Raw genomic sequence first — 12929 nt, forward strand, 5'->3', positions numbered from 1 at the left:
CCATTAATGGTCACCTTACGATTGAAAAATCCAATTTCCAGCAAAAAGTAACTTAAAAAGGTAAACCCCAAAAGTGTGTCCTCATTAAAGAAAGGACATCACATAATCCATTAGTCGCCATATACAAAGTCACTAATGTAGTGACAACAGAAACTTGCATGGCGGCATCTAACTGGCAGCAATGAAAAACCCGTAGTTATCTACAGTCACGTGCTGCATGGGTGATGTGACTGCTGTCAAACCGACTGACACGTGGAGACAGGGGACATGCAGAGCTGGCAGGGTATTGAAGTAGCTGCAGCCCAGTGGCGGGGATCAGGCAAGTATGATTACCGCCACAGTTATGGCCACATTGTAGGGTCTGTTCAAAAGGTGAAACCCCCCCCCCCCCCCCCTCCTTTTAAATATCAAATGAATCTTACCTTTCTGGTAACAGTTTGTTCCCCTACAGTATACTTACAGTATATTTAGCAATCAATGTTTAAATTTAACTGGAGAAAAATGTTTCCCTTAGGTCATAGGGGTGGCAGCTTTGGGGGACGTGGCTCTTTCAGAGGGTCCAGTGGTCCACCACAAGGTGGAGACTGGTTGTGCCCAAATCCGTGAGTTTTTATTTATTTTATTTATTTTTGTTAGTAAGAAATATATAAAACATGGTTTTTAATGTGCATGTTAAAAGTAATTTGTCTTGGCGATTTTCAGTTCTTGTGGAAATGTAAACTTTGCCAGACGGGATTCTTGTAACCAGTGCAGTGAACCCAGGCCAGAAGATTCTAGACCAAGTGGAGGTTAGTCTTGCTGAAAAAAAGTTTTAAATGTAAGTGAATGCTGGCACCTTCTATGTATTTTCTCGATGGGTATTTTACATATTGAATTCATATTGCAGGATTTTCAGGCAATTTTTGCAAATCTCTTTAAAAAACAGCGTGACTGACGTGTGTGTGTGTGTACCCTAAAGGCCTATAATGCATTGGGGCACTTTGTATGCATTTAAAATGCAATATACCCTGCAACAGTTGGCGTTGATTAGCCCTTTTCAGCATTTGCATTTGGACTATATTGTTGAATTTATGAACAATAATGTTAAATATGTTAATACGTTTATTTAACACTAATCAGATCGTGGAAGAGGCGGGTATGGTGGAGACAGAGGCTATCGAGGACGTGGACGAGGTGGTGACAGAGGAGGCTATGGAGGAAAGATGGGTGGCAGGTAGTTTTTATAAAATTCTGATTCTTCTACCTTTCTGACTTAATGATCCTGCCGAATGGTACTCAATGACTACTTTCCATATTTAATTTCTAACCTCTGTTTTAATGCACACACATCTCCCCTCCCTTCCCGCCAGTTTTGCAATGTGGCACCTGCAGATAATGTCCGTGACCAGTGCTAATGCTGATCTCTGACATTTAACACTTCAGATGCCGCGGTCAGGATTGACCACGGCATCTAAAGTGTTAAATGTCCGAGATCAGCATTAGCACTGGTCACGGACATTATCTGCAGGTGCCACATTGCTGAATGCTGAAAACCTGGAAGCGCACGATTCTGGCTGGGCTCTGGCTCCCCCTAGCAGGGATCAGGGGAGCTGGAGCGGCCGCCCCTATCCTCCTGTGTGACAGGAGGCTGCTGTTCAGTAATTTGTATGGAGCCCCTGCCTGTAGCAGGGCTTCATAGAAATATAGTAAAATCCTCAGACTCCAATGCTAATGTGTTGGAGTCTGAGAGGGGAAATCCAATGACTGCTTGTTACAGTTCCCTAAGTGTAAAGTAAGTTTTTATAAACGATAAATCACCCCCCCCCCCCCTTTTCAAATACACATCATAGATATCCCAGCATGCAAAAATGCCCGTTTTTTTTTTCTTTAATTATTCTATATTCCAACAATAACAAATACATAAAGAAAAAAAACCTGACAATTATATATCATTCATATTTTCCCTCCCCCCCCCCCCCCCCTCTCCTTTTCATTATCATTTAATAAACAATACCCATCCACTTTCCCACCCACCATCCTCGGAGCAGGAGGGAAAAAAATAAAAAATGTTTCCAGTTAAAGAATGGGATACCTAGGATGTTATTTACACATGCAATATTGGATTTTGTTTGAGTGGAAGGGTAATTATAAATTAGTGTCACTGTTATATAAAAAATTAAGAGTAGTTATAGATAAGGGGGAAGATGTATTAGTAAGTTAGCATGGGAAAAGGATTTAGGCCCAATATTTGAGGAACAATGGAGGAGGTACTGGCAAATGAGTAGATGTTTGAGGAATCCAGCGCATAGAGTAACTCAATGTATGCTTTTGCACTGCAGCTGTGTGTCCTAGATGTGCAAACTCCAAAGCAGACATTATTCATATGTGGTGGCATTGTCCCAAAATTCATCCATTCTGGCAAGGTCTCTATGAAATGATTGGTGTCATTTTTGGTCTTAAAGGGAATCTGTCACCTGCTTTTACCATTTTAAGCTGTCACCATCGCTATGTTCACTAAAGTACCTTATTTCCTGCAGTCGTCTTTTTACTTTATTTCGTTTTGTCCTTTTGATATAAAAGGGCTTTTTATGATATGCTAATGAAAAAAAACGCCCCTCTGGGCACCTTGGAGCCTCATTAGCATATCATAAAAAGCGCTTTTATATCAAAAGGACAAAGGAAATAAAGTAAAAAGAAGACTGCTGGAAATGAGGTACTTTAGTGAACATAGCGATGGTTACAGCTCACAATAGTAAAAGCAGGTGACAGATTCTCTTTAATTTATCTTTCTCGATTTTCATTTGTGTATTGGGTGAAATACCGCATAATGTATCGAGAATGAATCAGATTATAGTGTATAAATCCTTTTTTATGGCTCGCTTATTAGTGGCCAGAAGATGGAGTACAGAAGAGTCTTTATAGCTCTATTGAGAAAGCTGGTTATAGTAAAATAAATGAAATGCATATCCATCAAAGCTTATGGTGTAAATGGAAGATATTTATGGAGAAGTTTAAGGCTAGGACTGCACGACTATTTATGATAGTCTATGGCAGGCATGGCCAACCTGCGGCTCTCCAGCTGTTGTAAAACTTCAACTCCCACCATGCCCTGCTGTAAGCTGATAGCTGTAGGTAGTCTGGGCATGCTGGAAGTTGTAGTTTTGCAACAGCTGGAGAGCCTCAGGTTGGCCATCCCTGGTCTATGGTGTGCTGCAACTGTCGCAGTGCGACACCATAGACTATCTTCATAAATATTGTCGCGTGACACATATTGCAGTGTAGTTGTGCGAGGAATGTTAGAAAGAAAAGGAAAATGGTTTGTTTGGTTTTGTCCTCCCACAAAACTTGTACACTCCCAAAATGGTATTACTTAAAAGTACAGATCACCCCTCAAAAAATTAGTCTTTACACAGCTCTGCAAACATAAATACAAAAATATTATAGGGATCAGAATAAGGATACTAAAAGAAAAACATATTTTTAAAGGTTTTTATTTTTTAGCATAACGCAATAAAAAAAATGTGATATTGCTGGATTCGTACTGACCTGGAGAAAGAAAGTAACTAGTCAGATGGTATAGGGAACGCTATAAAAGCAAAACCCCCAAAAACTGTTGTGGAATTACGTTCTCCCCCCCCCCTTATAATATTTTTTCCCGCTTACCACCACATTGTATGCAACCGTCAATAGTGCAAATAGAAAAGGCATCTTGTCCCGCAAAAAACAAGCCATCATACAGCTATGTGAACAGAAAAGTAAAAAGTTATGGCTTTGGGAGGGCTGGGAATAAAAAAATAATCGCCCGGTCATGAAAGGGTTATTGGTGATTATGCCTACTACAGCTTCACATTTTTCATACACTGACATCTCTAAACATTTTTTTTCTGTTCTTGTTCTAGGAATGACTTTAGAAATGACCAGCGCAACAGGCCTTACTAGCTTGAAGCTCCTTACTTCTTTGTTCTTTACATGGCATCAGAGTGCTTAGAATTAAGTTACAAGTTTCTTTGATTTGTTTTGTTCTTTCCCAGAAATGTGAGCTATTTTTTTTTTCTTGAAAATTCATTAATTACTGAACTCTGCCCCATTTCTTCAATTTGACAAATGAAAATATGAAATATTGCCAAACAAGTGTTTTTGTAATACAATAAAATAACTTCTTTTTATGTGTTTGTGGGTTTTGTGCTTTTATACATGGGCTTTTACATTTTAGTTTAGTCGGAGAAACAAGAGTATTGCAGGTTTGTTACCTTTTTAATGGCCTGCAAAATAGACGTAATGATGTTACATGGTGAGCTTTCGTAACATCATTACTTCTATTTTTGTTGGCCTTTAAAAAATATCAAGCCTACAATACTATTGTTTCTCTTAATGAGAGCGGTAAACTAGTTTTCTATTGGCTAACAAAGTACCAGACCTTTTTTTTTTCCCCTATTTCTTTTGACTATATATATTTAGAACTGGACTTTTTGATAGGCCAGTTTCTGACAATTGTGTTCACTGCCTGAAAACACGTTCCTTTTGGGAGCCATAATGCATACATGACTACATAATGCAGTCAAGTACAAATCATTACAGGTAAGTAAAGAAAACAGGTCCCGGAGACTAATGGAGTTCCTCTTATCAGCTCTTCTTTATTATTCACATAAAATTGACAGACATCATCACCTCCTACATGGCAAGACGTTGACGCGTTTCGGGTTGGCTCCCTTAATTGTAACGTTACGTAAACGTTACAATTAAGGGTGCCAACCCGAAACGCGTCAACGTCTTGCCATGTAGGAGGTGATGATGTCTCAATTTTATGTGAATAATAAAGAAGAGCTGATAAGAGGAACTCCATTAGTCTCCGGGACCTGTTTTCTTTACTTACCTGCAGCCTGCTATGGGAACACTCCCCTAGGGCCTCTGGAGCCGGGACTACACATTATACCAGAGAGGTGAGCTGGATTAAGTTTTTCTTATACAAATCATTACATCTGATGTCGGGCAGTGACACACAGCATTATAAATCATTATAATGCTGTGCAGTCTGTTCAAAAGAGCAGAGTTCAGTACAGAAATTTATGCTCCCACAAAGTAAACTGGCCTCAATTAGATGGTGCTTTTTTACTTTCTGGCTTTTGGTTTTATAACCTCTATAGAAAAACACCATGAAGAAAATCTACAGTGGTAGGACACATTGAGGCTAATTTATTATAGCTGTATGTGACAAGGTCTTTCTGACACATTTTTCCTAAGTCATTGGAGAAGGGGGTATGTAAAGCAGGAGATTTTCTTCCCAACTCGTTTAATAACATGATGGAAAACTACACATTACCCCATAGCAGAGCTGGAGAAGGTCCAGAGGAGGGCAACTAAAGTAATAACTGGAATGGGGCAACTACAGTACCCTGAAAGATTATCAAAATTTGGGTTATTCACTTTAGAAAGGGAAGGAATTTTTTATTCCCCTAAAGTGGGGAAAATTGGCTTCTACCTCAGTTTTTTTTGCTTTCCTCTGGATCAACTTGCAGGATGACAGGCCGAACTGGATGGGCAAATGTCTTTTTTCGGCCTTATATACTATGTTACCAGAAATATTTTCCAGCTTCTAGCTGGAGTAGAATTCAGTTCTGATGCATGAATTGCAAATGATGTGTTGGGTCTTTCTCCAGTACGGTTTTTACTAAGACTGGTATGTGAAACACCAATATATAGTAAATGTAAAAAACAAAGGCTGCAGAAACCACCAAAGACCGAATAAATTATCAGATTTTTGTAGTATCTCTAGAAAGACCATTCTTTAAAGGGGTTTTACAGGATTTTGATATTGATGACATATCCTCAGGATATGACATCGCTATAAGGCCCCTTTCACACGGGCGAGTTTTCCGTTCTGAATACAGAATGCATAGTAAACCAGCGCTAGAGGGGTTAAAATTTTTTTTTTTTAACTCGCCTTAGTCCACTTGCTCGCGAAGCTGGCATCTCCTTGTGTCTCCGCTGCTGATGAACAGGACCTGGGGTGAGCTACTCCATTAAATAGAGCTTAAGGACCTTTGATGACGTCACTCCGGTCATCACATGATCTTTTACCATGGTGAATCACCATGGTAAAAGATCATGTGACGTACCATGTGATGACCGGAGTGACGTCATCGAAGGTCCTTAACCTGTATTTAATGGAGCAGCTCACCCCAGGTCCTGTTCATCAGCAGCGGAGACACAAGGAGATGCCGGGCTTCGCGAGCAAGTGGACTAAGGTGAGTTAAATTTTTTTTAAATTTTTTTTTTTAACCCCTCTAGCGCTGGTTTACTATGCATTCTGTATTCAGAATGCTATTATTTTCCCTTATAACCATGTTATAAGGGAAAATAATACAATCTTCAGAACATCAATCCCAAGCCCGAACTTCTATGAAGAAGTTCGGGTTTGGGTACCAAACATGCGCGATTTTTCTCACGCGAGTGCAACGCATGACAATGTTTTGCACTTGCGCAGAAAAAATCGCGCATTTTCCCGCAACGCACCCGGCTCTTATCCGGGCAAAAAAACTCACGCCCGTGTGAAAGAGGCCTAAGATCTGTGTGGTCTGACACTGATCAGCTGGTTTTAGAGAAGGCAGCAGTCTGTGTGAATGCAGCCTTCCCTTCATTCGCCACCATGAACATTGCAGTGGCGAGCAGGTGTAACTACAAGCCCTCCTATTCACTTTAATGGGACAGCTCTGTAGTATACACTTGAATAGGAATGAGCTGTCCCATAGAAGTGAATGGGACAGCTTGTAGTTACACTGCTCACTGCTGCGATGTCGACAGCGAGCAGGTAAACAACGGAAGGCAGCGCTGGCATGGCGTGTGGCCTTCTCTTCAACCAGCTGATCAGCAGGGGTGTCGAATAGGTCATCAATATTAAGATCCCAGAAAACCCCTTAAAGAAGGTTGACAAAGAAAAATACACGCCAGAAGAATCAGTGGCAGACATTGGTGTAATTGGCAGCTGAGACTTTTTTTTTTGTATGGCATAAATGCTGCCCAATACATGACTGATAACACCGCCTTCTCATCAATGTGCTTTATCCTTTTCCATTGGCTTCAATGAGAAAAGTAGCCTAAGGCCTCTTTCACACAAGCGTGGCGTGTGAGGGCCCGATAAGATGCGGGTGCGTTGCGGTAAAATGCGTGATTTTTCTGCGTGAGTGCAAAGCGTTTTAATGCGTTTTGCACGTGCATGAGAAAAATCGCCATGTTTGGTACCCAAACCCGGACTTCATCTCTGAAGTTCAGGTTTGGGTTAGGTGTTGTGTGTAGGTTTGATTATTTTCCCTTATAACATGGTTATAAGGGAAAATAATAGCATTCTTAATACAGAATGCAAAGTAAATAAGGGATGGAGGGGTTAAAAAAAAAAATGTTAACTTGCCTGCTCCATAGCTGCCGGTCTCTGTTCTATCTTCAGGACCTGGCAAAAGACCTGTGGTGATGTCACTATGGTCCAATCACATGGTTCATCACCATGGTGATGGACCATGTGATTGGATCATGTGATGTGACTTCACCACAGGTCCTTAGCCGGCAGCTCAACATTACAGAAGAAGATAGATCCGCAACTACGCGAATCAAGTGGACTCGGTGAGTTAATTTTATTTTTAACCCCTTCATCACTATTTTACTTTGCATTCTGTATTCAGAATGCTATTTTCCCTTATAACCATGTTATAAGGGAAAATTATACAGATCAGGTCCCCAGCCCAATCGTGACCTAGCAACCATGTGTGAAAATCGCACCGCATCCGCACTTGCTTGTGGATGCTTGCGATTTTCACGCCGCCCCATTCCTGCGTTGCGTGAAAAACGTAGAATATAGAGCATACTGCGATTTTCACGCAACACAGAAGTGATGCGTGAAAATAACCGCTCGCGTGCACAGCCCCATAGAAATGAATGGGTCCGGATTCAGTGCGGGTGCAATGCATTCACCTAAGGGCTCTTTCACACGAGCGCATGCCGTGCGTGGAATCCACTGCGTGAGGCTAAGCCCCGTTCTGGACAGCAGAGACAGAGCATTAATATGATTGATAATGCTCTGTCACAGTGACAACTTTCTCTCATTGTGATTTTGTAGTAAAAATATCAGAGCCATGGAGCATTATTAATCATATTAATGCTCAGTGTCTCTGCTGTCCGGAACAGGGCTTGGCTCTTTCACGCAGCGGATTCCACGCACGGGATCCGCTCCTGTGAAAGAGCCCTAAGGGTCCTTTCATGCATGAGAAAAAGTGAAAAAATATTTTTTTTGTGCCACCTACAGTCTTTGGGTTTTTCTGTGGCATTTTTAAATGCCAAAATTAGAGATGAGCGAATTTCCACTTATGAAGGTGAATTGCATTATGGATTCCGTTACCACGGACCATAATGCAATTCTGACTAATTGCATAATAGAATGCCTTTAGAGGCATTCCGTTATAATGGTAGTCTATGGGCTGCAAAACTTATGCCTCCTGTTATGCAGGAGAGGACTCCACAGCATAAGGCCTCATGCACACAACAGTATTTTTTCACAGTCCGCAAAAACGGGGTCCGGCATCCGTGACCGTTTTTTCGTCCGTGGGTCTTCCTTGATTTTTGGAGGATCCACGGACATGAAAAAAGTCGTTTTGGTGTCCACCTGGCCATGCGGAGCCAAACGGATCCGTCCTGAATTACAATGCAAGTCAATGGGGACGGATCTGTTTGACGTTGACACAATATGGTGCCATTTCAAACGGATCCGTCCCCATTGACTTTCAATGTAAAGTCTGGAGTCCCCTTTATACCATCGGATCTGAGTTTTCTCCAATCCGATGGTATATTTTAACTTGAAGCGTCCCCATCACCATGGGAACGCCTCTATGTTAGAATATACTGTCGGATATGAGTTAGATTGTGAAAACTCATTTCCGACGGTATATTCTAACACATAGGCGTTCCCATGGTGATGGGGACGCTTCTAGTTAGAATATACTACAAACTGTGTACATGACTGCCCCCTGTTGCCTGGCAGCACCCGATTTCTTACAGGGAGCCGTGATCAGCACAATTAACCCCTCAGGTACCGCACCTGAAGGGGTTAATTGTACCATCATATCCCACTGTAAGAGATCAGGGCTGCCAGGCAGCAGGGGGCAGACCCCCCCCCCCTCCCCAGTTTGAATATCATTGGTGGCCAGTGCGCCCCCCCCCCCCCCTCCCTCTATTGTAATAATAGGTTGGTGGCACAGTGTGCGGCCCCTCCCTCCCTCTATTGTAGTAATTCGTTGGTGGCACAGTGTGCGCTCCCCATCGCCCCCCCTTCCTCCCTCTATTGTAATAATTCGTTGGTGGCACAGTTTGTGCCCCCCCCTTCCTCCCTCTATTGTAATAATTTGTTGGTGGCACAGTGTGCGCTCCCTCTATAGCATTAACAACATTGGTGGCCAGTGTCCGCACACTGGCCACCAATGTTAATGCTATAGAGGGAGGGGGGGCGCACCCTGTGCCACCAACGAATTATTACAATAGAGGGAGGAAGGGCGGGGGGGCACACACTGCCACCAACGAATTATTACAATAGAGGAAGGGGGGGGGGGGCCGCAGTGGCCACCAATGATATTCAAACTGGGGAGGGGGGGGGGGGGGGTCTGCCCCCTGCTGCCTGGCAGCCCTGATCTCTTACAGGGGGATATGATAGTACAATTAACCCCTTCAGGTGCCACACCTGAAGGGGTTAATTGTGCTATCATATCCCCCTGTAAGAGATCGGGTGCTGCCAGGCAGCAGGGGGCAGTCTTGTACACAGTTTGTAGTGTATTCTAACTAGAAGCATTCCCATCACCATGGGAACCCCTCTGTGTTAGAATAAATTGTCGGATATGAGTTTTCACAAAGTGAAAACTTAGATCTGAAAAAGCTTTTATGCAGACGGATCTTTGGATCCGTCTGTATGAAAGTAACCTACGGCCACGGATGCCAATCTTGTGTGCATCTGTGTTCTTTCACGGACCCATTGACTTGAATGGGTCCGTGAACCGTTGTCCGTCAAAAAAATAGGACAGGTCATATTTTTTTGACGGACAGGATACACGGATCACTGTCTCGGCTGCAAAACTGTGCATTTTCCGATTTTTTTTTTTTTTATTTTTTTTTTTTCTCTCCACGGACCCATTGAAAGTCAATGGGTCCACGAACGGCACAACGGCCACGGATGCACACAACGGTCGTGTGCATGAGGCCTAATGGAAATGGGACGGATCAGTTTTGCAGCCCATAGACTTCTGTTATGACGGAATGAATAGCGCATTCAGTCAGAATTGCGTTATGGTCCGTGGTAACAGAATCCGTAACGCAATTCACCTTTTGCCACCAAGCGAAGTGTGAATGAATTTCAAAATATGAAATTGGCTCATCTCTAGCCATAATGACTAAAGCAACACCAAGTGGTACAGTATGTTGCATTTCTGGAAAGAAGGGAGACTGTTGGGATCCTCGCCAGTGACAAGAATGGGGGCTCCGTACCCCCAAAAGAATAGAGTAGCTTTTTGAGCATGCATCTTGACATTCCATTCTTTATAGGTCTGCCCATAATGGCAGATCAGTCCCGTAGAGCAGAGTTCCTTAACTCCAGTCCTCGGGACCCACCTACCGGTCAGGATTTGAGAATATCCCACAGAATGAATACCTGTGGCAAGTCCTGATAAATGGACACTAATTGTATCACCTGCTAAATGCAAAGGAAATTCTGAAAACATGACCGTCAGGTGGGCCCTGAGGACCGGAGTTGAGGAACCCTGCCGTAGAGAATAAATGGCACAATTGGGAATTTAACATAGTACTAACGGAAATGCCGTTGTATGGCAGTTTTTCAGAACCTATGTCTAATGGGCTATTGACATGGCCAGTGAATAGCAGCTGTAAAAAAATAGGACATCCTATTTTTAGCCATTTTCACTGTGAAATCAATGGGTCCACCAGTTAAAAACAAGTAAAAGTGCCTTTCAGGGGTTAAAATATAAATACGCACTTTATCCACTTGATCGCAAGGGAACACTGTGCACTGGGGGGAGGCTGAATTGGGTTATTTTTTTTTTTCATTTTTAGAACCCAGCAAAATAGAGGGAATTATTTATACTGAGGGCACTATTGAGTTTTTTGTTTGTTTTGTTTTTACACTTACAGGGGGAGCTATATATATATATATATATATATATATATATATATATATATATATATATATATATATATAACACTAAAGCCACTATTGAGGCATTATAGAATCCCGGGGGCACAATAGTAGGGCCTTTTATAGATGTTGGGGGCTTTGTGGGGTGTATAATAGATACTGAGGGTACTGCAGAGGTTGGGGGTTAGGGATGAGCGAATTGACTTCGGATGAAACATCCGAAGTCTATTCACATAAAACTTTTGTTAGAATACTGTACATAGCGGGCGCTCTGTATAGTATTAGAATGTATTTGCTCCGATGAGCCGAAGTTATTGCTTCATGAAGTCTCGCAAGACTTTGGGTAATAACTTCAAAAATGTATTTCTACTGTTAAAAAAAACTTGGGGAAAAAGTGGTACCTTGGAACTGAACCAGAGTTCCCCCCCCCCCCATACAATTGACGGGGACTGTTTTTAACCTGTTTCTCAGAATGGTATCGGATAAAAAAAAAAATCATCCTTTAAAAACTAACCATTTTGCAGTTTATACCATAACTTTCCTCCATTCAAACTTCTTGGCAAAGCGAGACAGACACAACAACAAACTTCGGCCTCAGAAAGGTCTAAAATGCTTTACATGGGACGATGTTCTGCCGACAATTGGGCATCTTTATCTTTGGGAATTTAGTCCTTTGTCAGCTGATCTGTAGTTACACGGCGACATGTTTTGCATGGCAACATTGCATCTAATGATTAGGGTTGTGCCATGGCAGTCACACAAAATTCAACACTTTTTGGTTACAATTCACATGTAACTTTCTATCATAGACCACAATGCATGTCATGTATGACTTTTCTGAGATTTGGTTGTGAATTTACATGTCACAGTTTGCCATATAGGCCCAGCCTTACAGGGGACCAATTATCTGGAAACTTTACAGACATTAGCATTCAACTGTCCCCAATGGGGCTCACAATCTAAGTTCGGAATGTCTTTGAAGTGTGGGAGGAAATCGCAGTACCCGGAGGAAACCCACACGGACACTAGGAGAGCATACAAACTCCATGCAGATGTTGTCCTTGGTCAGATTTGAACCTAGGACCCCAGCGCTGCTAGGCACCAGTGCTAACCACTGAGCCACCGTGCTGCCGGTCTGATGCCCTGTCCCCTGTTTTGGTGATGTGATATTCAAATTTTTCATTCAAGGAAAATATAATTGTATGTTGTTTGTTAGACACGGCTTCCTGTATCATGAGAAACAATGATTATATAATCAGGTGTAAATGTTGGGAACCAAATACTACATTTAGAATCCGACTGTTATTAGCAATTCAATAGACCACACTCTGGTATTCACTACTATAGATAGCCGGTTCTCATTTTCCTACTCACCATACAAACCCAACCTTATAAGTATACCCACAGGACCATCATACAAAATACAGAGTCATGGACATCCCCTATAATATCCCATTCTCCCAATTTATCCACATAGGACCTTATCCAACCCTAGCCAAAAACATTGTTCGAACTCTTCTCATTCCTCTATAGTATTAAACAGCCCCTGCACGGAGCCTTTCCACACTTAAATCCTATTCCTGACATTCCCCATAGAGTTCTGGCCATTGATGCACATTATCTACCAAAATCGATTTTACTCTATTATATCTCATGGATCACATAATAATCAATCCGATTCTCCCCAATACAACACACTTCTACATATGACTGTGTTCTATGTATTCTATCCATCGCAATGAATCTGCGGGACCTCCCTGCGCTCCACCCA

General features: G+C 42.2%; 1 protein-coding gene across 2 annotated transcripts in view; it reads left to right on the forward strand.

Annotated features, from left to right (window-relative positions):
* LOC122932001 (TATA-binding protein-associated factor 2N-like) overlaps window positions 1-4145 on the forward strand; it is a 53005-nt gene extending 48860 nt beyond the window's left edge. For both annotated transcript variants that reach the window (XM_044286137.1, XM_044286136.1), the window contains exons 13-16: window positions 515-602; window positions 703-788; window positions 1120-1213; window positions 3879-4145. In XM_044286137.1, the coding sequence (XP_044142072.1) occupies window positions 515-602; window positions 703-788; window positions 1120-1213; window positions 3879-3918 (308 nt within the window). In that variant the 3' untranslated portion in view covers window positions 3919-4145. The remainder of the gene's footprint in view (window positions 1-514; window positions 603-702; window positions 789-1119; window positions 1214-3878) is intronic.
* Window positions 4146-12929: the final 8784 nt, after the last annotated feature.

The sequence above is a fragment of the Bufo gargarizans genome, chromosome 3 (genome assembly GCF_014858855.1).
Source record: "Bufo gargarizans isolate SCDJY-AF-19 chromosome 3, ASM1485885v1, whole genome shotgun sequence".
Taxonomy (NCBI): Eukaryota; Metazoa; Chordata; class Amphibia; order Anura; family Bufonidae; genus Bufo; species Bufo gargarizans.